Source organism: Strix uralensis, chromosome 6, assembly GCF_047716275.1.
Source record: "Strix uralensis isolate ZFMK-TIS-50842 chromosome 6, bStrUra1, whole genome shotgun sequence".
In the NCBI taxonomy this organism is placed as follows: Eukaryota; Metazoa; Chordata; class Aves; order Strigiformes; family Strigidae; genus Strix; species Strix uralensis.
This window is the reverse complement of record NC_133977.1, coordinates 34,364,748-34,390,419: the sequence shown is the minus strand read 5'-3', so window position 1 is coordinate 34,390,419 and position 25,672 is coordinate 34,364,748. Positions and strand designations below refer to the sequence as shown.

The window sequence follows — 25,672 nt, the reverse complement described above, 5'->3', positions numbered from 1 at the left end:
TTGGGGTTTAGAGGCAGATGAAAGCCTCAAACCAGCAGGTGAGTAAAATTCTGGGTCTCTGCATTTCTTGTAGAGGTGCACTGACAACTTGTGAATTTTTGCTCAGTTTGGCTTAAAAAATTGAGTTTAAATGATTGGCCTGAAAAGGAAGTGCAGCACAGGCTGCGGATTCGTTCTTTCTCTTCTTTTTTGTCTTGCTTTGAATAATATTCTGACTTCTTCCAGCTTCTTTGAGAAAGGAGAAATCTGTTCCAAAACCATGGACCTTTGGTGAACTTGCATCAGATTATGTGTTTGCATCCAAACACAGAACTGGGCAAGGCTCCCATGGCACTGGATTTTAGAGAAACAATCTCTGCTCCAGAGCCCACTCCTCTTAACGAGGTCCAGCTGAAAGGACATTCAGCCCACTTGGGCTTCAGCAGGGTGGGAATTAGCCTGCTTTTCATTTGAAGGATGGACCTGAACCATAGAATTTGGCCCTGGAGTTCAGGCATTTGGGATCGTGCAGCTTTGTTTTGGAGCCAAGTTTTATTTTAAGAACAAATCCGGAGGTTTTTTTGGGTGGTAGGAGCTGGTAGGAGCCTGCTCAGGCACTGGAGTGGGAGGATGACGCTCGTCCTTCCTGGAGGCACCAGGCGTCAGTGGAAGGGTTGCAGGCTATAGCTTTTCTCAAGCCCTTTATCCACATTTCATCTAACTGCATGGTCACCATATGTCCCCTCGTGTTTCTAAATATTCTAGAACCTTCATGGTGACAAAAGCTGAAGGCTAAATACAGACTTGTATAAGCAGACCTGGGCAAAGAGATGGGTCAAGAAGTATATAAGTGGGGGAGAAGCTCCTGGTTCTGGACCCATGGGTGTTGGTGGTATCTGGGCAGGGTTGGGAAAGCCAAGTGGAAACTGCTCTTTGTCAAGCAGTTTTCTTTGTCAGGCTTGTTGGGGAGAGAGGAAACAAATGGGGGACCTGCACAGAGGGGGTTTTGCAAGTGGGTGTTGTCTGCTAGAGGGCCAGAGAGTTAGCTGGAGAGAGGAGCACTGTGGTGGGAGAGGTGTTGGTGCATCCTGTGGGACACCCAATAAATGTCTGCATGAGAAGGGATGTAGGTCGATAGAAAAGGACAGTGGTACAGAGCCCTTTTTGAGTTAGAGGATTGGAGGGAAACACAGGAGGGGGAAAAGCCAGAGGATTTCCACACACACATACCTTCCTATCTGGCTTAAAGAATAATATGATTTGTTAGCAGTTTCTGCAGTGCCTTCCATGTCAGGTGCTTAAGGGGTGACAAAGCCAAGGATGATCATGTGCCCAATTTGGTGGGATGGTATTTGGACCCATGGCTCAAAGGGAACCGGCACACCCATCCCGATTGCCCCTGCTCAGGATGAAGCACTGCATCTCTGGGAGGATCTGGCAGCAGCCCTCGCTCCATATCACTCCCTGCATCGGTAGCAGAGTCGGCAGCAGGACCTAAAAGCTCCAATTCCCAGCTCTGGGTCTCCATCCAAAAGGCCACGTGTGGCAGGCTCGTCTGAGGCGCTAACATAAGCAAAAGTCAAGAGATTTGTGGAGTGCTGAGCTTACTTTAAAAGAAAAAAAAAAAAAAAAAAAGGAAGGCTTTATTTTAAGAAACGCAGCTTTAGATCTCCTTCAGGAAATGACTCCTCATTGCCCATTTTGGCTTTCTGGTGGATCATCAGCCATATCTCATGATTGCGTTTCAGCCCCACTTCTGTAGCAGACAGAAGGAAAATGAGGAAAGGCTGGCCAGGGCTGCTGCAGGAAATCTGCCTGCCCTGGATCGCTTTCGGCTGCCTTCATGAGACAGCAGTTTCCAAAGCCCTGTTTTCCCTGCGGAGTTCTCATTTAACCCAGAAGTTCTCAAGTGAGTGAGAAATTGGGGGGCTAAAGGATTTTTTTATAATGGCAGTGCTGCAGTGTGGGGGTTGCTGGCAGTGATGTGGAGCTGGTGTTGGGGCTTGTGGTACCCAAGGCTGAATTAGCAGCTCAAGCACATGTTTATTCTTTCCCTTTGGTTTCATTAGTCTGCATTTCTGATACTATTTTTGATGATTGGTGAGCTCAACCAGCACTAGGATTGAAATAAAGGCTTATTTAAAGCCTTGTTGATTCTTTGCCAAACCCAGATGCTTCCGGATATAAATATCCATTGAAATTAATGCAGTGGGAAGATGCACAGATCCATGGTGTCTGGTGTAAATAACATACAGAAAAGCAATACTTATTACTACTCTCTTAGTGTTTGTTTTGTTGTTTCAGTATTGCATTGTGGATAAATGAGCATGGCTGAGCTCTCTTCTGGTGTGAATGGAAGCGGTCGGTGGATGCGTTTCAGTTTACACAGAAACCTTGGACCCTTGATGTTTGTCTGTCTGTGTTTATATAGTAACCTCCTTTTCACAAGGAGGTTGTTATGCTCCGTAGGCTCCAGGAGTTGGGGATGCTCCTGCCAACCTGCCACTCTTGTGTTGCCTGCCAGACTGGTGTGACCCACGGAACGGATCCTAAGCCCATCCCCAGTTTGAAAATTTCCCAACCTCTCCCTGACTTTCTACTGGTGCTGACCATCTGGCAACAGGATGGCTCCGTGAACCTGAGCTGTGCCGCAGGCAGACTGCCTTGCCTTGCCTGGCCTCTTGATGTGCAGCGCTGGCTGCTTTGAGTCACGGAAAGAGATTAGCGGGGAAGTCAATGATTTATTTGCTTAAACAGGCACTGTGTCTTACCATAGCCCTTTCCCAAATGGAAAGGTCTACATTTTCCAAATGTTCAAAGCCTCTTCTGCTGCCCTTCCTCCTCCCACTCAAAATTTGCTGTTCACAGAGCCCCTCCTGCAGGCGTCAGGCACTTTTGCTGGGAGATTGGCCGGTCTGATACAAAAATGATGCTCAAGTAGTGTCCTGTGTCAGTAGGGTTTGAATTCTTCTTCTCTCATAAGCAGATGGTTTTGGTGCATCCACCCCTAGGGAGTACAAACATGTGGCTTCTGCGTCGGGGCTCTCCAGGTGATGGGCACAGCGGCCAGGGCTCGTTAAAGGGATGGCACCGGGGAATCTGGAAATTGCTTGCCATAACTTACTTGGCTTTCCTGTGGGGTTTTTGTGGGTTTCTTTCAAACTAGTTGTTCAAGTAACCAAAAATGACAAAAGTACAGCATTTTGAAGGTCCTGACCCAAAGCCTGGAGGTGAGCATGAAGGCACAAAAAATAAGTGGTTTGATTTAATGGGAACAAAATGTAGTATGACCTTTCACCTCCTGAGTGCTCAGAAACCAAGAAACTGGCTTAAAAATGATGAGGATTATTTTTTTCTTGTATGGTAGGCACATCAATTTAATTTTCTAGAAAATTAGGGGGGAAAAAGGAGTTTTGGGGGGGCTTGTTTTTAAACTCTTTCTCCCCCTCCATAAAAGCTGGGATCATTTTTATTTCTTTCAAAAGAAAGCTGATATTTTTGCATAATTTTGTGGTCCCCAGAATTAGGGGGCTTTAGGAAAACCACTATCAAAAGACCTAGTGACAGAGCTTTTAGTGCATTGAGTTTCAGACCTCTTGGTGCAGCAGCAGTCAGTGCAATTCCTAAAAGGCAGACAGTTATTGCAGAGGGCAGACAGGCTGTCCCGCCGAGCACTTGGCCACCACAGGGTCCCACTTTTCAGCCTGCTGTCAGGAAGCCTGGGATGAAATTGGGTTCAGAGGCTGGAAGTTTCTGCCAGAAGCTGCTATCCCAATTCCTGCTCACCCACAACAACCCCACTTGGGAACCGGAGCTGTGAGACACAGCGCTGGTGTCAGGCTGCCAAGCCAGCTGTGTGCGGTGCTGGGATGAGGGCAGAGGGGATGGCAGGCAGCTGAGGGGAGAAGCAGAGGCAGCTAGGGTGAAATGAGGATGGTTGGATGTCCTGCTAAAAGCCGCCTGAGTGACAGAGAGACATGCAGCCCAGCCAGGGCATGGCAGTGGGATGTAGATGTGTTTTGGGGTGGGAAGAGAGACAGAGGGACCAGCTAGGCTGTAGGTCCTGGTCCACCTTGGTGGCCTCCTTGGGAAGAGGATGCCTCCAAGCAGTGGCACACCCCATGGCTCCTGCCCTGCTGGATCCTAGACTAGTCCAAACTTAGCCTGAGGACTGCTTCCCCCCCACAGGAGCATTGCTTTCCTCTGCTACACCCTCACAGCATGTTTCTGCAGCCTCCCTGACACGTGTTTCGTGTTAGTCCCCCCAACAATCAAGAGCTGGCTGGGAAGTATGTTATCAAATTCAGAGGGAGCATTTAATTTCCCTATTAGATCTGGATCTTTTAAACGTCTAAGCTTGTCTCATTTCAAGGATGGGAACAGAAGAAAACATCTCTTGCTATGTTTGGAGAACATAATGTCTTTTGGCTTCACAAACCAGCTTTAATAGAGAACACGCAAACTCAAAGTGTTCAAGGGCATTACAGTCCAGGGTAACGTCCTGCACTATGAGACTTCTGCTGGTGCAGCGGTGTCTTGAAACACACCCTCCTCGAGGACGCATTTTTATCTTGGAAATGAAACTGGGAAGTGAAACTAGGTTCATAATTGTCATAGCGGTAGAAGGCTTCCTGCAGACATGATCTTACATAGCATAGAGACTGCTTAACCACATCAGCACTGCGTGTGACCATAGGATAGCTGAGACTGGAAATGTGCAGCACATTTTGCTGCAACATACGAGCACCAGGTAGCACTCTGCATGCTGCAAACCTCAGCTCTGGGTCACCATCACCAAAAGGCTTGCTGCCACATTGCCTTGGGGCTCCTCTCAGGTTGTGTCCTGAGCAAGAGGATGGAGTGGATTCTCATCTCTGGTGCTCCAGGTGGACGTTGAGAAGTGATTCTTGTCACACCTATATGAGAAATAAATGTAGCCCACTCACCATGTTTCTCCAACCTCCAGGCTGTGTGGGAGATGGATGGAGAGCACCAGAAGTGGAGCTCGTGGTGCTTGCAGCAGTGGCCGCTCTTTCAAGCTGATGCAGGCAGTGAAGATTGTAACATCTTTGCCGTTAAAGGTCAACATGGAAATTCCCACTCTTGGCACATTCCCTGTGATGAGCTTCAGCCAGTGACTTCTTGCATGTTGAGCCAGTGTGGCCAAGGCAGAAAACACATTTCAACATGTTTTTAAATTTTAAGCTCACACCCCACACTTAGTCACCCTCATAGAAGTGCTTTTTTCTTCATACACTTCAATAACAAAATCACTTGCTCTAAGATGATTTTTCTTAAATTTTCCAGTCACAGTGGTTTAGTAGGATGCATTATTTGGAAATGGCTGTTTCCCTTCCCCTGGACAGTCATTCCAGGCTCCATCCCCAGCCTGCCCAGGGGCTGGAAGGGATGTGCAGTCTTTCTGGCCTCCTACACCGGCCTGGCATTGACAGCTTTAAAAACTGAACCATTTCATGGTCCAGAGACAGATTTCCAATGGATTTGCATCTTTTGCTGGGCTCTGTGGTGTCCTAGGAGGACTGAAGTAAGTCTAATGATATAGGGACTCTGCCCCTCTGCCCAAGAGAAGAGGGGTGTCTGCCACCCAGATCGGGAGCATGCAGAGGTGTGAATGCAATCAGCTTGCTTCTCTTGGCCCTCACAGCTCAAATTCAAGCATGAGCACATTTACTAAATGCCATATACATGGATTCTCAACTCCAGCTGGTTTGGATTCCTTGAAATATTGCCCATTTAAGAAAACCATAACTTATATTTAATTTGGACACATTCATTGCCATGGAGGCACAAAACTTTTGCTGTGTGCAAGAGCCCAACTGCCTGAATTAATTGTGTATAAAAGCCAGCCACCCCATTTGATTTGCTTGTGAAGCAGAGGGCACAGGGGTTCCCGCTCTGCAGCTGTACCCCGAGCAGCAGCAGTGGTGGACCTGTCTTTGTCCATGGGCTCAAAACCGGAGCTTTGTAGGGAAGGGGCAAACCAAACCTGCCTGTACAGATATGTCTGGGGCAAGGGCAAGGCTGTTATTGTGAAGGCAAACAGAGCGAGGGATTTTTAATCTCCATCAGATGTAGGCAGGGAAGGAGGTCACCTCTAGAGATCTTGTAAACATAATCTCCTCTGTCTAGTAATGTTTAAGTTTGCAGGCTGGATCCAAAGCAAACAGTGGAAGTGCAAAAGAGGCTGTAGGAGGGCAACTTGTGATGTGCTGGAACATATGAGACGCCTAGTAAAACAGAAGGTGCTCCCATGACTTTTGGCAAGGGATATAGCTTGACAATCCACAGCCTCTCTGGTAGACTTGGAGCAGTGGGAGTGGCAGGCAGATGAGCGGTTTTGTGCCGATGAAAGGAGCATGTATATAATTTATCTTGTCTGAGGTTCTTGAGGCTGTTTCCAGTGGGAAAGCTGAGCTGTAATTAGGTTGCTGATGAGCCTCGTATACAAACCCTTCAGCTCCATAAACTATGCCTTCAAAGGCATCCCTTCTCCTAGGGACCGACCAAGGAGGAATTTGAGCAGTATTTCCAGAGAGCTGATGGATGCCTTTCTGAAACCAGATGCTTGGCAGCCAGCCACTCCACTTACCATTGCTAAAAGCCTTGAAGCATGTTGACTTCCTCAGGCCATTGCTAAACCCTGTAGCTGCAAGGGGATGCTTCAGCATAGGAGTGCCCTTACTGGATCAGTTTCTTCATCCACGTCTGCTGTGAGCTGCCCTGAGCTACTCCCTGGGGGAGGTTCAACTGATCCCAGCAACCTTCGTGGTACTGGCTGGGACATAGAGGTCTCACTTGGACACAGGACACGGTCCTTGTTGATTTAATGTTTTTTAAGGCATTTTAAGATTTTGGAGAGTACTTGTTAAGTAAAACTATTAGGAAGAAGGGTAGGAAAGACCTTATGAAATGGTCAATCTGTTAGGCTTTTTTACTGCTAAACCTTGCATTCAAAACCAGCAAGGAAGCACTGTTCCATTCCCATCTTCATATCTCTCGATGTAGACAGAAAAAGAAGAGATTAATTTTTACAAAACACCAGCCAGACTAGTAAACATGGAAACCCTCACAAGATCCCTCTCTGTTACACCATTTTGAGGGCCCAGCAGTAATACTGATCTCCAGAGCTCAGGGTCTGCTGTGGGCAGGGAAGTGTGGAGGAGGAGAAAACTTCTTGTTAAGTGGTGTGGCCTAGAGAAGGCTAGGCTGGGAGCATGGCATGGGCCCCCCATTTACTAGCACAGCAGCTCTGCTAGCAAAATCCCATGCCGTAGCAAGACTGAGCAGAAAATTGGCCACAGTCTGGCTGTGCAACCTCCTGTCCGGCTCATGTGCTGAGCAGTGAGATCGCATCGACTCTGCCACACCCTCTGGTGCCCCAAAGTATTTGTGTGCCATGCATCTGAGATGGACATATCTGGTTTGAGAAGCAGTATTTCAAAAGCTGCTGCCAGAGACCCTTCATCAGCCTCAATATTCTTGCTACTCCAGTCGCAGTGGAAATCATGGTACTAAACTGCACATAACCCTCATAGCTTAGCCAGATCCTTCAGGTGGCACGTGAGTGAAGCCGAGCGATGCTTAGAAAGTGCTGGGGGCTGAATGACAGCAATGCTGCTCACCTTCTGCAGAAGTGGGAGGTGTAGTGCTCTGCAAAGCCCAATTACACGGTGCTGGGCACCAGGAAGCAGAGATGAGGACTATTCACTCTGCGGGTAAGAAAGGCTCATGACAACACGCTGCTGAAATATGCTCTCAGGTGTTAATGTTTGCTTGGTGGTGTCAAGCACTAAATGGGTGTGAACCAGGAGGGCGCAAAAGGGGCACCCTGAAAGGAGGGGGATACTTGGGAACCCTCATCTGGGAAGAGGAAAGTAAGAGGGTATTAAGTTTGACACCTGGCTGGAGCATGCGGTCTCTACCAGTTAATCCTTCTTGGGCTCTGCAGTAGTAGGTGGTTGTTCCTCATACTTGAGGTGGAAGTCGCCTCCTCCAGCTGCAGGCTGTGTCGGCTCCAAGGGAGCTGCCCTGTTCTCCCCATGGTCACCATCACTGCTAGTACCTCCCAAGGGCAGTTTGTGCCCATGTCCTGGCCACCTAGTTCCACCTAGGAAGGGAGAGGTGCCCATTTGTCTTGAGTGACTATAGAGGGAAGCTGGAGGAGCTGCAAATAGGCATTTTTGCTGCTAAATGTAGATAATAATTTGTTATCTAGGTGTTTCCCATCGCCACCTGTTTGTTACTCTGCCAAGTAAGGTCTCTCTGGCAGCTTTTCCTGCTGGGCTGCTGGTCCCTCCTGTGCAGGGACATCTGCAGCACCCGGCACTGGCCGGGAATGCTGCTGATGCCTCCCCCTGCTCTTGCCTCAGGCCACGGAGAGTGTCACTGCGGGGAGTGCAAGTGCCATGCCGGTTACATTGGGGACAACTGCAACTGCTCCACTGAGACGGATGGCTGTGTTTCCAGTGATGGACAGATGTGCAGCGGCAGGGGCACCTGTGTCTGTGGGAAGTGTCAGTGCACTGAGCCGGGGGCTTTTGGAGAGACGTGTGAGAAGTGTCCCACCTGCCCAGGCGTCTGTAGCACTAAAAGGTACTCATGGGGGGCATTCAGAAGGGACTTCTCACTGGTGGGAAGGGCAACTTTTTGGTTCCTGGGAGACTTTTCAGCTAGGGAGCTACTCCTGCTTCATTAAACAGGGGGATTAGCCCCAAACAAGCCTACTGCTGCTCGGAGTCCACACTAAGCAACCTGAGAGTATCCCAGGTAGAGAAGTAACAAGTGTTGCTGCCCAAGTCCTCATGGAGGTTCACATCCCTGTTCGTTTCCAGTGCTGTGCTGCTCTGCAGGAAAGTCTGGCAACCCCAGTTTTGCTGCACCCTGAGCTGCAAACATCCAGGCCCAGAGAGCTGTGAGCTGCAGAGGAAGGGAAAGTGGGGATGATGGAGCAATGGAGGTGCCCTGGACATCAGCCTCAGACTGGCATAGAGCAGCAATGCTGTCTGCCTTGATCTCAGGCAGGATGGATTTTGCAGTAGCTGACGTGCAGCTCCTGACATCCAAAGGGCAAACAGACCCCAAACCTACCATCTGTTTTGCACCTTCATTGAATCCCCTAGAGTAAACCCATCCTTAAAATGGAGCTGCTTGGCCCTGAAGTTGTTCTTTCCTTGTGGTGCACTCGTGCAGCCACCAGACCAACAACCAGGGAGTCCCTTTCTGAGGGGTGAATCTCTATGTTCATGCGGTTTCTGACGGGTGCTTAATCTTCCCTTCCATGTGTCTTTCTGCAGGGACTGCATTGAATGCAAGCTGTTTAACTCAGGAAGACTGGCTGATAACCAAACCTGCCAAAAGCACTGCAAGGACGAGATCATCACCACTGTGGATGTTCTCGGTAAGTAGGCAGCAACAGGACTGCTGATGTTGGGAGCCAGTGACTGTGGCATTGAACTCCTCTTAACCAGACCAAGACATATCTGTAAAGAAAGCCTCAGGGAAAACCTGGTATTTAGAAATGTATGTGTGTATGTATATGTGTATATGTGGTATGTGTGACCCTCTCTCCAGGCTGTAATCTATACTGAAGTAAAAAACCCCTTTGATTTTAAATAACATCTTAAAATGAGGGTTTGTGAGGACCACTACTGACAGTGCAAGGAGCAAAGACAATAGGATGAAATCAGATAAGACAGAAGATTAGATGAGCCGTGAGAGAGTGCAAAAGGACAAAGTATCACCCAAAAAAGTCATTCCCTAATCTTCTGAGAATTCATCTTGGAAGAAGTGAGCTTGTAAAAGAAAACAAAGCTGTTTTGGACATGACGAGTTCTGCTTTGGTGGAACTAACTGCTAAAAGTCCCCCCAGCAAGCTTCTCTCCCGTCCTTTGTGTCCTCTTCTAAAGGTCACCCCACACCTGCATCCCTCAGCAGATGACTTTCTCCCCCTTCTTTTCAAGCTCCATTCTGGGAGTCCCTGGTTGCTATTTGGGGGAGTAGAAGGGATCCAAACTGTGACAGCTTTAATCCTGACCCTGGCCTTAGCAGTACCCCTTGGAGGGAGGGATGGAGATCAAGCAGAGATAAATGACTGTCCACATCTGACATTTCCTCCTCTTCCCATAGTTTATAGAGGTGAGAGTGCTCTACCTTGCTTGTCCTTTCTCTCCCTTCCTCCCTAGCTGCCTGCAGGCGATGTTTTCCCCATTGACTCCTCTCATATCCAGTGTCTAGCTTTTAAATTACTGCCAGCAGTGTTTCCTACCTTTCCCTTTGGGAGACTTGCTTTCATTCTCTCCATCCTCCCTGCAGTTTACCGGGGAGTGCACCTACACCAGCACACTGCGAGAGGTTACAAGGCACTTCCAAACCACATGAAGCTCCTTCCTGATGCCTGACTGGCCTGTGTTTCTTAGGAGCCAGCACATACTGGGGATTAAAGCTCAACTCTCCTGCCTGGTTGTTGCACCATGCCAAAGCCAGCTTTTGTGCTGCCTGCGCCCTGGGAGGTGAGGCTGGGCTGTGGTTTGCCAAACCCCCCGCATGGCTTTGAGACTAAAACACAGCCAAATTTCTGTTTTAAGACATTTTGGGGAACTACTCTTATTCTTCTGCTGAACTATTGCAGCCAGATTGTGGGTGGTACTCAGCTCGTGGTAGCTCAGGGAACTCTGCAGCTTGGAGATCTGGGCTACTAGGGAAAGAGGTAGAGTAAAATATTCATAGTAAAAGTGCTTGGGGACTACAGACTTCTTTGCAGGCAGACTCAGCCAAATCCTGGTGTTCAAGTGCTTTTGTATTATGTAGCACATGTTAAAAGTCCCTGCTGAGAGGCCGAATGCTGATATTTGTCACAGAAGTCCTGGCAGTGGAGGATAGGAGTTTCTTAAATATAGAGTTGCAATGAACACATCCTGGAAGATCCCACGTGCCTTTTGATTCTGGGTATGAAGCAGCCAGTGCTTCAAAGCTTCACAGAGCAGAGGCATCTGTCACTAGACTCACGAGCCAGAATGATGCCTTTTGGGAGGCTTATATGACTTGCATTGGATTCTGTAGGATCTCCTTTGCTTCTGCAATATTAAATCTCCATTCCTGATGGTTCCAGAGAGGAGCTTTCAATATGAGGGGAGCATGACAGGTCTAGTGCTGAGCTGAACCTGCCAACAGCACGCATCAATGGACCTGAAAGCTCGATGGGGCTATCACACCACTCTTTGGGGATGTGTGATCTCTGAAACCTAGTGAAGACCAGGAGATCATTACTATCAAGACTTTAATCACCATATCTTTTAACAGAATAATGGTGCAAAGATGGGAGTGAAAACAGCTGGGCCTGAAGGAACTAAAATTTGCTGCCTAACTCAGAAGAGCATTGGTCAAGAAAGATGGAATTTTATCATATTAATCTAATTAGCGCTTTGCTTTGTAACAATCAGCACTTCTCCAGCTCTGCCTTCAGTACCCCTGTGGAGGTAGAGCAAGTTCTCCTGTCCCGAGGTAGGAACAGCTGAGGCTTGTCCACACCAGGAACCCTGTCAGGACTCACCAGCAAGGTAGTTGCATCTGGGCTCAGTGCTGTTGAAATGGAGGTATTAATCTTTTGACTGAAAGCAGGTCAAAGGTATTGAAAGGAAAGACAAACAGAAAGGAGAGAGATAAGGGACTGGAATAGCAGTGGTCATTAATGTGATCATTTTTCAGCCTGATAGACAGGCACGGATACAAGTGAGGAGGAGAGCTGTGGGAAGCATTTTCCAGGTGCCTAAGCCAAGGTCACATCTTTGCCAGCCAAGGGTTCCCAGATCCCTTCTTCTCCCTTGAAACTCTCAGCCCATGCAGGCCTGCAGAGATGTGCCCCTGCAGAGCTACCTGGCATGGCCAGACATGTTGCCCCATCTCCCTCCAGGCACTGTCCCTGCAGCAGGGACACCGCACGAGCTGTGGCTTTGCAGGGCAGTGGCTCTGCTGAAATCACCCCTGAAGCTAGAGCTGCAAACCTCAGATGATGGCTTTGCTGTAACTTTTTAATTGCTTTTGTGAAGCAGCCTTCACAGTGACCAGAGCAGTGACAGGCTCTGCCTGGTGCTACGGTATGTTAAACAGGCAAACAAACAGCACCTGTACTGCCATGGGAATAAAGTAGTCTCATTTCTTGCAACTCCCCCATCCCTGCATCCTCCCCTCCAACCAGCTTCTTCCTTCCCCCTCCCTCCCTCCTCCCCTCCCCATTTTTCTCTTCTATCTCACTCAAAAAACAAACTTCTCAAACGTTTCCGGAGCTGGAGCTATTCAGCACAGCTGGAGCACAAGCCAGTCATGGGCTGCTGCTGCTGATGGCCCCATCCGTGTCCTCTCAGGCTGAGACTGTGCCTCTCACTTTCTCTTCAGCTTCCACTCTTCAAGAAATTTAGCAAAATAAGAAGAAAGCAGCATTTATTGCCAAAGCAGACTTGTGCGAAGGAAGAGTGTGTGTATGTGTGATGTTGCATCTGTTTGCTGTGCCATGTTTGCCAAGTGCCACATTTTCTTGAGCAGTAAGTCTGGATGCTGCTTAGTTATAATTTGCATGATTTGCGTTAAAACTGTGCTGCTTTCCACACTTGCTCCCCATTTGTTTGCTCCCAGGCATCCATGGGAAGCCCTGCTCAGCTTGCAGGGGAGAATTGTGCTGATTCCTAATATTAAACCTGACAACTAAGTCAACCAGGTGCCATATGGTAGCTTTAGACATAGCCCATTAGAAAGGGTAACTAGTTCAAAATGAGGGAACCCACACCATCATGAGTGAGTTGTTAGGGGTAAATTAGCTTAAAAAGAAGAGGGTGTTGGAAGCATTTGTGTAAGAAATTAGGATACAAGAGTTCTGCAGTCTTTATGATTTTTTTTAATATAAAACCCAAAATAAAACTCTGTGACTCTGCATCTTATTCCAGAAACAGATGACCCGAATGCGATCCTCTGTGCCTACCCCGTGAACAACTGCGTCATGAAGTTCACCTACTTGGAGCTTGCCAGTGGGAAATCCAACCTCACCGTCCTCAAAGAGCCAGGTTGGCCTTCCCTTGTGTTTCCTTTTAATAGCACAGGCTGCCTCGGGAGAGGTGATGGGCTGCTGGGGAGCCTGGCGGGTTGTGGAAGGGCTGGTTTCACTGGCTGCACAAAGGTATGCGTGAGCAGATGAACAGGGATGATTTAAAATAAAGTGTTTTGCAGTGCTGAAACCCAGCTCCAAATGCTCCCAACTTAGTAAAAAAGGACTCTGAGAGTGAAACATGCACCTGAGCTGCCAGCATTGCTAGCAAATGGCTGCCAGCTTGGAATGCTGAAATTAAACCCAGCCTATTTATGTAGCAAAAAGCATGCCATGTACTGATTTGGAGATACAGGCACTGGGAGTGAAAAAATCAGAAGGGGACACCTGGTGCTGCTGCTGGTTGAGTCAAGATGTTAGGAAAGCCCCATACCACTTATGGATTTCTTCATTGCCAAACTGCTAGCACTGGTCCAGGCAATGTAAAGGCTGTGTGTCCCTGCTCCCCTCTCTGGGGCTGCCACAGACAGCTGTGTTTCCCAGCATTATTTTAATTACATGCAATGCAGTTTCTCAAAAAAACCCCCACGTGGTGTTGCAGGACAAGCTGGCGAGCACCCAGCAGTAGCTTCTTGCAATCTGCTCTGGTCCTCTGAGGCACAGGCCAGTATGGGAAAGACTGAGATAATGCATGTTTTATTTTATTTGTGCTGCGGCTTGCACTTAATTGAAAGACCAGTTGGTTAGCTGACAGTTAATGTACTTATTTAAAGTGCCTAGGAATAATTTGCTTCCATGTGGGCCAGAAGCTGAGCTGGCTTTTGCCAGAGGCACCTTAAACCTCTGTGTCCCACATGGGACACCTGACATTAAAACCAGGCATCACTGTTGGATGGTGGCAGTGCAACACTGCTCTTCCCCCAAAGTGCTACGCGACATCCTGGCTCTGGTGGAATCCATGAGAGCTGTGCCTTTGAACTGCATCTAGCCAGGAATTTATTTAATAAAAAAAAAACAAACCCTTTGGTTTCAGAGAGGACTGTTGCTTTGTTCAATTTTTGTCACTGCTGCTGGCGCTGCCCTGAGGTCACTTGCTCAGTGGCTGCAGTCCAGGTCGTTATGTCCTGGTATCCTGATCCTGGCTACACTCCACCGAGCTAATTACCTTCTTCCCCTTGTCACCAGCATGCAGCTCAGCCCCCAGTGCCGTGACGATCGTGCTGGCGGTGATCGGCAGCGTGGTGCTGATCGGCATCATCCTGCTGGGGCTCTGGAAGCTGCTCGTCACCATTCATGACAGACGGGAGTTTGACCGATTCCAGAGTGAACGCTCCCGGGCCAGATATGAAATGGTGAGCCTGGGGTGGAGGTGCTGCTGGCGTATGGGGAGGCTATAGGGATGCACAGGCAGCAAACAGCTCTGCAGTGATGGAGAAGGGTGGCAGGAGCAAGGGATGCAGGGTGCGGGTGCCCTGCGATGCCACACAGTAGGACTTCAGGGACCAGCACATTGCACTGCCATTCCCCTTGGCAAATTACAAATATTCTGCAAAATTGTGCCCAGCCTTTGGTTTAATCATGTGTTTCCCAGCAGTGCTGGAGGGCTGAAGGAGGTAAGGGAGCAGGGACCAAGGTCTGACTGTGGTGGCAGCCAGGTTGGTCAGGTCCATGAGGGAGCCCTTCTGAGAGGCTTTAGGTGGGGTTGCCCAGCATTTGAGGGCATCACCTGTGCCTGCAGACAGGATGGAAGGTGGGTCGATAGACAAAGAACACTGCTTTTGGATCTGAATGCACATTTCAGTCAAAGCCAAATGCAGCAGTAACTCTAAATTAATTGGCGCAGGAAGGGGCGATTATACACATTTTTGCCGTGACATGGATTTTGTTCCTTATCTTTGTTCTTTTTGTCCACTCATTTCTCCACAGGCATCCAATCCTCTCTACCGAAAGCCTATTTCCACGCATAACGTAGAGTTCACATTCAACAAGCTCAACAAGTCTTACAATGGTACAATTGACTGATGGAGTCTCAGCATCTGGGACTGCTGTGGACAATTGCTTGACTGTATGTGCTGCTTCCCCACTTGAAGATGGGATCCTCTTCAGGGGTAAGAATCCCTTACGACAGGACTGGTCGATGACCAAAGCCTGTTATTTGCACAGTAAGGAGAAAAGTCTGGTTCATTCTGGAGGCACAGACACAAAGGCAGGCTCCCCACCTGTGCTGATGGACTCCGAGCCGTGTGTGACTCCATACCCCAGCTTTCTGGATGTATTAAACCTGCCAACTAAGTCAACCAAGTGCCATATTGCAGCTTTAGACATATCCTGTTAGAAAGGGTGACTAGTTCAAAATCAGGGGAACCCACGCCATTGCAAGTTGTTAGGGGGGAATTAGCTTAAAGAGGATGTCGGAAGCATTTGTGTAAGAAATTAGGATACAAGAGTTCTGCAGTCTTTAGGAATTTTTTTATATAAAAAAATAAAATAAAACTATTGTGCATATATGATGCTGTGAGTAAGAGTTCATTGTTTCCTTGCCGAGTCCCCCACTGACAAACTGAACAGGGGCTTGCTCCTACAAACGCAAGTGGTGCTGCCTGATTGATTTATTAATAGAGCCTTATCAGTCAAAGCATGGCTATAAAAATAGGAGCTGGAGCCGCAGTGACTGCCACAGAAGATATGTTGATTTAATACCCTGATGTTGACCCAGGGTGGGAAGTGCCACAAGGAGCTCCTGCTCCATGCCGGCAGTGTTAAACAGATGGGAAACTGGTGGGAGACCGAGGGAAATAGGAGTTTAGGCTGAGGAAACTAAATTAAACACCCTTTCCTTGGGGTGTGCAAGTAGGCGTCTGGCCTGGGTGCCTGCAGGAGGGCAGCTGGGAGCACACAGCAGCTCATCTAGACCTCTGACTTTTTATCACTATTGCTCTAGGGTCCAGCAGAGCCCAGCTGGAAAAGCAGGGGAGCCTTAAGCTTTTGGCTGGAAAGGGAGCTGGATAAAACCCAGTGTTGTTGCTTCACAGTGTACGTGCTTCAGTTTTGTTGGTTTTTTTCCCCCAAACTGTTCCCCCGGCCCCATCTGTTTTCCTCTGGAGCTGGGGTTTGGGTTACCCTGGCTGACAGCTGCAGCTTCAAACCCATGCAGACTACAGCGAGGCTGCAGCCTCCGGCAGGAGAGAGAAGCCAAAGCAATTGCTACTGCCTGCTTTTCTTTTTTTCCTTTTTTTTTTTTTTCTTTTTTTCTTGTCTCTTTGCCCTGAACAGATCATGCAATAGCTGAAGAAAGCTTGCCAGGGAAAAGCAAAAACAAATGGTGTTCATTGTTTTGACTTGCTCTTCTAATTGGAAAAGGGCCATGGTCCCATCCTTCCGGATTTATTTTCTTTTATTTGTTTTGCCTCTATAAACAGAAGCTCTTATTTGCTCAGTATAAACAGCTGTCCTTCTAGAATTTTATTGTCACCCCTCCTCCCACCAGCAGCACTGAAGAAATGCAGCAGACCACACTAAAAATAGCTTTAAACAGGGATTTTTTTAGGAGTGCAGCAAGTGGCACATGGGCAGCATTGGCACTGCTCAGGTGGGTTAAAAAAACCCAGAACCCCAAATAAATTAAATCTGTACCCTGTCATCCCACCTGATTCCACTAAATCTGCCCTCGCAAGGGAGGAGAGTGCATACATCCTGAACACAAGTGCAAGGGCAGGCTCTGGTTAAATGCTGGTACTGCCCTCATGTAACCCACCCCTACGTGGGCTGGGGGCTGTGCTGCCTCCTCCCTGCAGCGCCACGAGCAGTAGGACAGGCCTGAGTGCTGAAGAGGGGCAGCTCTTCAGAGCTCCATATTTCCTACACAATATTGAAGCCCAGGCTAATGTTTGCAGGCTGAGATGTTGCATATTGGATACCTGGGACTAATGCTGCTGCCTGGGAAGGAGCATCCATGGGGCAAATTCGGTTTTCGTGACCATCCAACTGCCTAATGCCATGCTGGCAAGATAGATTTCATCACTAGCACAGAAGAAAAACAGAAAATAGTCAAAAAATAATCATCACAAGTAGGCAGAGCAAGTTTTAGTTTGGTTCATGTGACTGCCTCACTCAAGCCGTACTGCCCCAGGCATGGAAAGGGAGGCAGGAAGGAAAGAGGAGGGAAAGGATGGCCAGGAATGTTTTAAACCAGCTTTGCCACCCAAAGCAGCAAACACTGTGAACATAGCTCTGCTGCAGTTAATTTGCAAGGGACAAAGCAGGTTAAAAACAAAACCAACCCCTTTGCTTTCTTCCTTTGCACTCCAAAAAGAAAGGCACAGGCAGTGCCCCCCTGCCCCACCTTTCCCTTGCAGATTACCTTTACGCTTTGGCATTTCCCAGTATGCTGGGTTAGTGAGGAGAGACTGGACAAGCAAGGCAGCTGTAGGGAGCTAGAGCTTGACTCATTGCTAAGGGGTGGTTTGGGTAGGGAGAATGCAGAGGAGGAGAAAGGGCCTGGGGACAGGACTGCAAGTGCCCTCCTTCTCCTCCAAGGGGAGACTCAGCTGTACTGGTCTGCAGAGTAGCCAGTGAGTAATGGGGGGAGCCATTAGGTGAGGGAAGAGTGCCATAGACCAGACACCCAAGAAAGTGTAACAAAAAGAAGGTAATAGGGTTGGTTGCTGTCAGCAAAGAGCATCCCACTCCCCACAGCGCTGGGCCAAGCACACAGAGCACCACCCCAGGAGCCTGTGCCTGTCCGGTGGGGACAGCAGCTGCCATGCCTGGGTGCAGGAAGGCTTCAGCCTCTAGGTCAGGCTTTCTTCATGTCACTTCTACTATCAGAAGGTACCACAGAAACTTTATACAAATAAATAAAAGAAACAATTCATTGTTTCTAATTTTTATACTCTCTGCCCCTCAAATTTAGCTTCTCCACAAAATTGTATCTAAAAAAAAAAAAAAAAAGGAAGTGATGCCAAGAGCGAGAAGGTTTTGCTTTACTGTGTAAGCAGATCTGCTTACACAGGGTAACCTTGCAAGGTTAGTGCCAAGCGCAGTCATGGGAATGGTGTATTTCAGTCAGCAGCAGTTTATTTGTGTCTGTAAACACAGGCAGCCTGACCACAGCTAGCATTCCTGAATGAAAACTACAGCAGAATGCATCAACGGGTCACATGTGATGGAAAAATGTCAGCGCTTCTTTGGCCAAGCTGGAATCCGGATGCCATTGCAACATCAGCTCCTCCTGTTTCTCCACCCACAGCTGGAGGCTGCTGCTGCATGGGCACTGGGGCTGGGGCTCACCTGCGTGTTTTCCCTGTGCTGCTGGTGTTTTTGGGGGAGAAACCACCACATCACACCTTGGGAAAAGTCAAGGCCAATGGCAGCATTATTTGCTTTGTTAATTGTGGAGATGCACTGTAACCCTTTGCTGTAACACAAGCTGGAGTGAGGCGTGCCTGCTTGGCATCCTCTTTGCCCTGTACAGTGGAGCGAGAAGGTTCTCAACAGCTAAAGGCTAAGCCCAAGCTCTGAAAGATGAATGCCTCACACTCTTCAACCTCTTTAACGTTGCATTTCTCCAGCCACCTGGAAAGCAAAGGAGCTAGTGTATTGAGGAGAGGGTCACAAAGATTCTTGGAAAGAAATACCAAGGTGAGATAACTGACTACATCTGCAGCCCAGTAGCATCTCCTGATGCTTATATTCCAACATCATCTCTGTATCTGAACACACTTTGAACTGGAACTGACTGTTGTTCCTCTACCTCCTCTTCACTGCCAGCCTGCAAGACGCCAAACCAATACAATACGATAGAGACACCAGGTTTGATTTCATCCTATCCCTTTCTCCATGCCCACTAGTTAGTGCTGGTATCCACTGGATGCAGCCCAACAGAAACTCCTCCATTCAACTGTCACAACTCAGAAGGGTTATCCAGCCTGTGGGTGGGCAAAGGTTGCAACTGTGGGTTCGTAAGACTCCATCATGCACAAGGACAGGGAAGGTTAATTTCCTAAATTACTTTATTACATTTTACTACAGGTCATCACCATCAAGGCAAGTATATTTATGATTAGTATACCTATTCTACAAATTACTACCAGAAAGCAAATATGTATTTCAACAGCAGCACAATCAATATTAGCAACAAGTCTATATTTCAATATTACAGTTACTACAGAATTACTACTAGTAAAGCAGCAAATACATTTATCAGTAATTACTTAAATGCATGCCTATATATATATATATATATAATGTTACCAGTACCAAGTGCTCATCAAACCCATCCCAGAAGTGGCACCAATCAAACAAAGTCTCGCTTGGTCAGTGATCTGCATCATGGAGTCCGGAGTCAGCCTGGCATCCCTGGCAAGGATCCACTCTGCCAAGGATATGTCATGTGGAACAGGGGTTCATGCACGGGCACTTCTCAGAGAAAGAGGATCCATTTTGGGTAAGGCATAGGATTTCTATTTTTCACCTGGAACAGTCAATAAATGATGATGTTTTCTCTTCTCTTGGACCAATTTTTGTATTTCCAGACTCTTTTTCTGTTCTGTCACTTAGAACAGTCAATGGCAGTTACCAACTCTTCCTCTCTCAGGGTGTTTTCCCCCTTTTCCAGATTTTTTTTCACCATTCCAGACAATAAGTTGCTGTTACAGTTCCTTGGTTTTGCATTTTGCATTGAAAGTGTCTCGGGCTGTCTCTGATTTCTCAGTACCCAGTTACACTTCAAAGATGCCAGCTGTGCTCCTCAAGGATGCTTCTGGTTCCCAGGGTGGCAGTCATTTTCTCTGTCAGTATTTGAGCAGAGGTCTTCTTCTCTTTAGTATTTTCCCCCTTATAACCAGGTCACCTTTATGGCTGCTCCCATCACTCCACCCCTTGGCATATGACAACTGATGGGTCACTAGGAGTGAGACTACAGCCCACCCGGTGCATCTCTCTTGCCTCCGAATGCGTGAGGTGGAGGAGACTTGTGGCTGTGTTGAGCCCAATGTTGTTGCAACTTCTGAGAGGGTTTGTTGGCTGAGGTACGAGTGAATAAAAGTGATAGAGACAGTGATTTCATATGAGATACACTACATAAAAGCATGAATCTTACAGCCAGGACAAGAGCTAATGTCTCTGAGATGCATGTGCCCATGCTCCGGGATCTGGCAGCCAAGAGGATGGCCATGGCTGGCCCCGGGCAGGGACTGCTCTTGGGCTGTTTGGTGGACGTGCTGCTGAATAACATTCACTTCACATTCGGTTTGTTGACTTTGTTAGTGTAGAAGCAACAGGTACTATTCATTAACACACAAAGACTGCTTTGGAAGCTTAAATGATAATCCAAGGCCCAGTGAATGTGGGTAGCTGTGACAGGTGTACCCACTCTGAGTGAGCAGTGCTTTGGTTCAGGCATCACCAACAAGCAGCCCTGACTGAAATCAGCCCTGCTGTGCAAACCATGAGAGCTGTGCTAGGCCACATCTTCTCAGGGACTAAGGAGTCTAGGCCACATCTTAACAGGACTAACAGTACCAGCCCAAGCTGGGACTAGACAAAACTAAAACTGCTACAGCTGCACACCTGCACATACACCAGCAGCAGTTGACTATGAGTCAATCACTTTACACTATGGATATCTGTAGGCCCCTGAGCCCATTGAGCTCTCCTGCATGGCAGCAGGCTGCACAGAGGTGATCTCCCCTTGGTCAGGGACGCCTCTCAAGTTTAATCCTTGAGGTTGCCCTTTACCTGGCATCTAATGTCTATAATGAGGTAAGCAACATTTTACATTAGGCCTAAAGGTATATTGTATGCTAGCAACATTTATATATCAAGGTCTAGCTTAATTATTAGAAGTGTAGTAAGTAGTAGTGTTTTACTGCTAAATCATCATCTAAATCATCATCTAATCACTGTCTAAATTATCATTTAAATAATTTTTAAATCATTGCCAGATCATTGTTAAATCAGTTTAATTAACATTCATTTGCTGCTTAATCACCATTTAATTACCACTGGATTTTCATTCACTCATTGATTAATTACCATTTGATCATTGTTTAATCATTAATAAAACCCTTTTATTAACCCCACAACGATGACTTCTTTAATTATTCACTTGTGTCAGTAGCCAATTGTGAGAGTGAGTTAATCTCCATCTGTAGATTCTTTAAAGCATCCATAGTAGCATTTTGGGTAATTGCAAGTAGCAGAAATACTAACAACAGCTCGTTCTAATTCAGCAATAGTCAAATTTAGAAAAAGCCCTTATACAAACAGGAAATGTAGATGGTCTTGTTACTGTGGGCTTAGACACTCTGCCCTGATTACTACAGGGTAATGGTTGTGTTGGAAGTTAAATGTCAAATCTTGAGATTGAAATGCTGAAGGAGCAAGACATGCTATGGTAAAAGTGCCTGTCCGCTGTGCTGCAAGAATTTTAGAGGTAGTAGTACCACAAAGCCAGAATGAGCCAGGTGTTAAAATGTCGTCGACCAGCTTCGCCCGGAGTCATTGCAATGTCTGCAGAATGAACACCATGGATTAGAAAAAAAAATCGATTTTGTTAAGCACATTAATCAGAGTGTCCAAAAGGGATTGTGATCTATACAGCCAGATATGTTGCTTGGGCCACATATATCCCCATCATCATTAGTACTAAACCAACCATTACTCTGTAGAGAACAGCATGTAGAATTAAAACCAGTGAGATTATAGTATCTTGACAATTCATACTATTGACATTCCATGTAAGATGACAGAGTCCATTAAAAACATCTTTGTTTGTAATTGCTGATTCGTTATTTCAGGTCCATGGGATTTCCAGAATCAATACAAGCTGTGTTCTGTCACATTGACATTGAAACTATGCTTGGGTGTGATTGTAATACAAAGTGTAATTACAATTGCTTAGCTTCCCCACCTAAATTGAATTTGTGTCCTGGGGCTTTGTAATGCACCATGGGGCTTTAACATATGAATGTGAAAGGTTGTTGTTGATAATTTGGTGTATTGGGTAGTAAGTATGCCAAATTAGGTTGATACCAAGATGCTTGAGGGACAGGTTCAGCTCACCACCAAAATTTGTCATGGAATGATTGAGGGTGGCGAGCAATACCAACAATTCAATTCATTGTCCCCTTGAGAATCTGTACTCATAAATTGAACAATGTGATTGCTATTCCATCCTCGAGATAAGGAAACAAGCAATGTTGTAATTACTAGATATGATCCAATCACTGTATATAACAATTGTAAGAAACAAAAGTGCTCATGATGTTGTTTCATTTCTTGTCAACCTTCCAAATCAGTACGATGAATAAGGTAGGACCAAAATCCAGGGAGAATAATCTGAGTTTCTGGTTGCTGATGTTGCAGGTAGGGTGACCTGAAAGAAAAACAAAACCGCTTCATTCCTTTTGGATATTAGGTAATTTGGATATCCATTGCTTAGAAATGAGATGCTTGTCACCCTGATGACTGAGCATCTTCCTTTAGTTTTCAATTTTTAGTTTTCCAATCATTATATATATTGCATCGGCACTGGGTTTAGCACGCAATTGCCTTTGCATATTGCACTGTCAGTTCCCCTCTGACATGGTGGGATGTCTCCCATGACTGGAGTGCTCCAGTTGATGGCTACAAGCCCTTTAGAAGGGATCAATAAGGAAGGAGAGGCGGTGGGGTGGCATTGTATGTTAGGGACTGTTATGATTGCTTCGAGCACAAGTATAGTGAAGACAGGGTGGAGTGTCTTTGTGTTAGAATCAGGGGGAAGGCCAACAGGGCAGATGCCATAGTGGGAGTCTATTATAGGCCACCCAACCAGGACAGAGAGGTGGATGAAATATTCTATAGGCACTTAGGAGAAACCTCACCATCGCTTGCCCTTGTTCTTGTGGGAGACTTTAACCTCCCAGATATCTGCTGGAAATACAACACAGCAAAGCAGGACCAGTCCTGGAGATTCCTGGAATGTGTGGGAGACAACATCCTGACACAGCTGGTGAGTGAACTGACCAGAGACGGTGCCCTGCTGGATCTCCTCTTTGTGAACAGAGAAGGACTGGCGCATGATGTGGCGGTTTGTGGTGGTTTAGCCCCTGCCGGGGTCTGAGACCACGCGGCCGCTACCCCTCCCCCACAAAGGGAGTGAAATACAAAGCCCCAAGACTGAAATAAGGAAAGGTTTAATACAACAGTGCAATAGCAACACAACAAACAACAACAATAACAGTAATAGTGATAGCAATGAACAGAGCAAAATAGCTACCAAATACAGCAGTGAGAAGCACGATGTACAAAACCACGAGTGCACCGCGCTCCCGCGCCAGGAAAATGTGACCTGCCAGGATGTGACGTCCGCATGGTATCTGAATAACCCGGCTAGAGCTTCCCCCCCCACTGCTGGGGAAACTTAACCCTATCCTGGTTAAACCAGGACATGGTTGGAGGCCGACTAGGGCACAACGATCCGGTGAGTCATCCACAGCTTGTCCCTCAGCCCCATGACTTGTGACTTCTTCAATTAAGAAGGAAAGGATGGTAATTGTAGTAGGTGACTCTGTTCTGAGGGGTATGGGGGGGCCCATATGTCGACCAGACCCATACCATAGGGAGGTCTGCTGCCTCCCTGGGGCTCAGGTTAGAGATATTAAAAGGAAGGTCACTGCTCTGGTGCAGCCCTCTGATTTCTACCCTTTGTAGGCAGGCAGGTAATGATGAGGTGGTAGAGAGAAGTCTAAAGTCACTAAAAAAGGACTTCAAGGCACTGGGTTGGCTAGTTGAAGGCTCAGGAGCTCAGGTGGTGTTTTCATCAATCCCTCAAGTGGAAGGGAAAAACACTGAAAGAGGGTGGAAAACACATCTGATTAACACGTGGCTCAGAGACTGGTGCCACCATCAGAATTTTGGATTCTTTGATCATGATGAAGTTTATAAGGCACCTGGTCTGCTGGTGACAAATGAGACAGGTGGGATGCAGCTGTCCCAGAGGGGGAAAAGGATTCTGGGGCAGGAGTTAGCAGGGCTTATTGACAGGGCTTTAAATTAGATATGAGGGGGGACGGGGAGATAACTGGTCTTGTTAGGAATAAGTTCAAGGGGAGCATGCCAAAGCTTGAAGGATGGTGGACTGGTGAGGGCTCTCCATCTGCCATTTCATTTGAGAGAAGGGAGAGATGTTTAGGAACTGTGGAAACACCTGAGAAGGGTCTGGTAGGGAATGGGGCCCACACTCACAAAAAGGTGTTGGATTCATTAGCTCTCTCAAGTGCATCTATACCAATGCACGCAGTATGAGCAACAAACAGGGGCACCTTGAAGCAATGATGCAGCATGAGAACTATGACATAGTAGCTGTAACAGAAACGTGGTGGGATGCCTCACACGACTGGAGTGCTGCAATCAATGGCTACAAGCTCTTCAGGACGGATAGACAGGGAAGGAGAGGCGGTGGAGTGGCCCTGTATGTTAGAGAATGCTATGAGAGCCCAGAAATCAAGTACAGTGATGACGGGGTTGAGAGTGTTTGGATTAGGTTAAGGACCAATAAAGTGGATCTTGCTGTGGGAGTCTGCTATAGACCTCCCAACCAAAGCAGTGAGGTGGCTGAAGCTTTCTATAAACATTTGGGAGAAATCTCGCGGTCACTTGCTGTTGTTCTTGTGGGGGACTTTAACCTCCCGGGTATCTGCTGGGATCACAGCACAGCAGAGAGGGAATAATCCAGGAGGTTCCTGGAATGTGTGGAGGATAACTTCCTCACACAGCTGGTGAGTGAGCCGACCAGGGAAGGTGCCCTCCTGGACCTGCTTCTTGTGAACAGGGAAGAGCTTGTGGGGGAAGTAAAGGTTGGAGGCCGTCTAGGGTGCAGTGATCATGAGATGATTGAGTTTTCGATCCTTGGAGAAACAAAGAGAGGGGTTAGTAAAACTGCCACCTTAGACTTCTGGAGGGCAAACTTTGACCTGTTCAAAAGACTGACAAAATCCTTTGGGAGGCTGCCGTGAAGAAACTGGGAGTCCAGGAAGGCTGGACATACTTCAGGAGAGAAGTCTTAAAGGCACAGGAGCGGGCTGTTCCCACATGCCAAAAAACAAGCAGGCAGGGAAGGAGACCGGCCTGGCTAAACGGGGACCTTTGGCTGGATCTCAAGAACAAAAGGAAAATCTATTGCCTTTGGAAGAGGGGCCAGGTCTCTCATGAAGACTATAAAGATGTAGTGAAGCTATGCAGGGAGAGCATTAGGAGAGATGAAGTGTAGCTAGAGCTCAACTTGGGTACAGCTGTTAAGGATAATAAAAAATGTTTCTATAAATTTGTTAACAGCAAAAGGAGGATTAGGGAAAATCTCCCTCCTTTATTGATGCAGAGGGAAACATGGTAACAAAGGATGAGGAAAAGGCTGAGGTGCTCAACACCTACTTTGCCTCAGTCTTCAGCAGTGGAACAGAGATTCCTGGAATGTGTAGGAGACAACATCCTGACACAGCTGGTGAGTGAACCGACCAGAGAAGGTGCCCTGCTGGATCTCCTCTTTGTGAACAGAGAAGGACTGGTGCATGATGTGGCGGTTGGAGGCCGACTAGGGCACAGCGATCTCCACTCACGGAGGAGACCAGCTCCAGTGTAGGTAAGCCTGCACTGGGG

General features: G+C 47.4%; 1 protein-coding gene across 1 annotated transcript in view; it reads left to right on the top strand.

Moving 5' to 3' along the window:
- Positions 1-15,543, top strand: part of ITGB5 (integrin subunit beta 5) — a 63,131-nt gene extending 47,588 nt beyond the window's left edge. The window contains exons 11-15 of the mRNA XM_074873628.1: positions 8,370-8,592; positions 9,294-9,397; positions 12,936-13,052; positions 14,219-14,385; positions 14,960-15,543. Coding sequence (XP_074729729.1) covers positions 8,370-8,592; positions 9,294-9,397; positions 12,936-13,052; positions 14,219-14,385; positions 14,960-15,055 — 707 coding nt within the window. The 3' untranslated portion in view covers positions 15,056-15,543. The remainder of the gene's footprint in view (positions 1-8,369; positions 8,593-9,293; positions 9,398-12,935; positions 13,053-14,218; positions 14,386-14,959) is intronic.
- Positions 15,544-25,672: the final 10,129 nt, after the last annotated feature.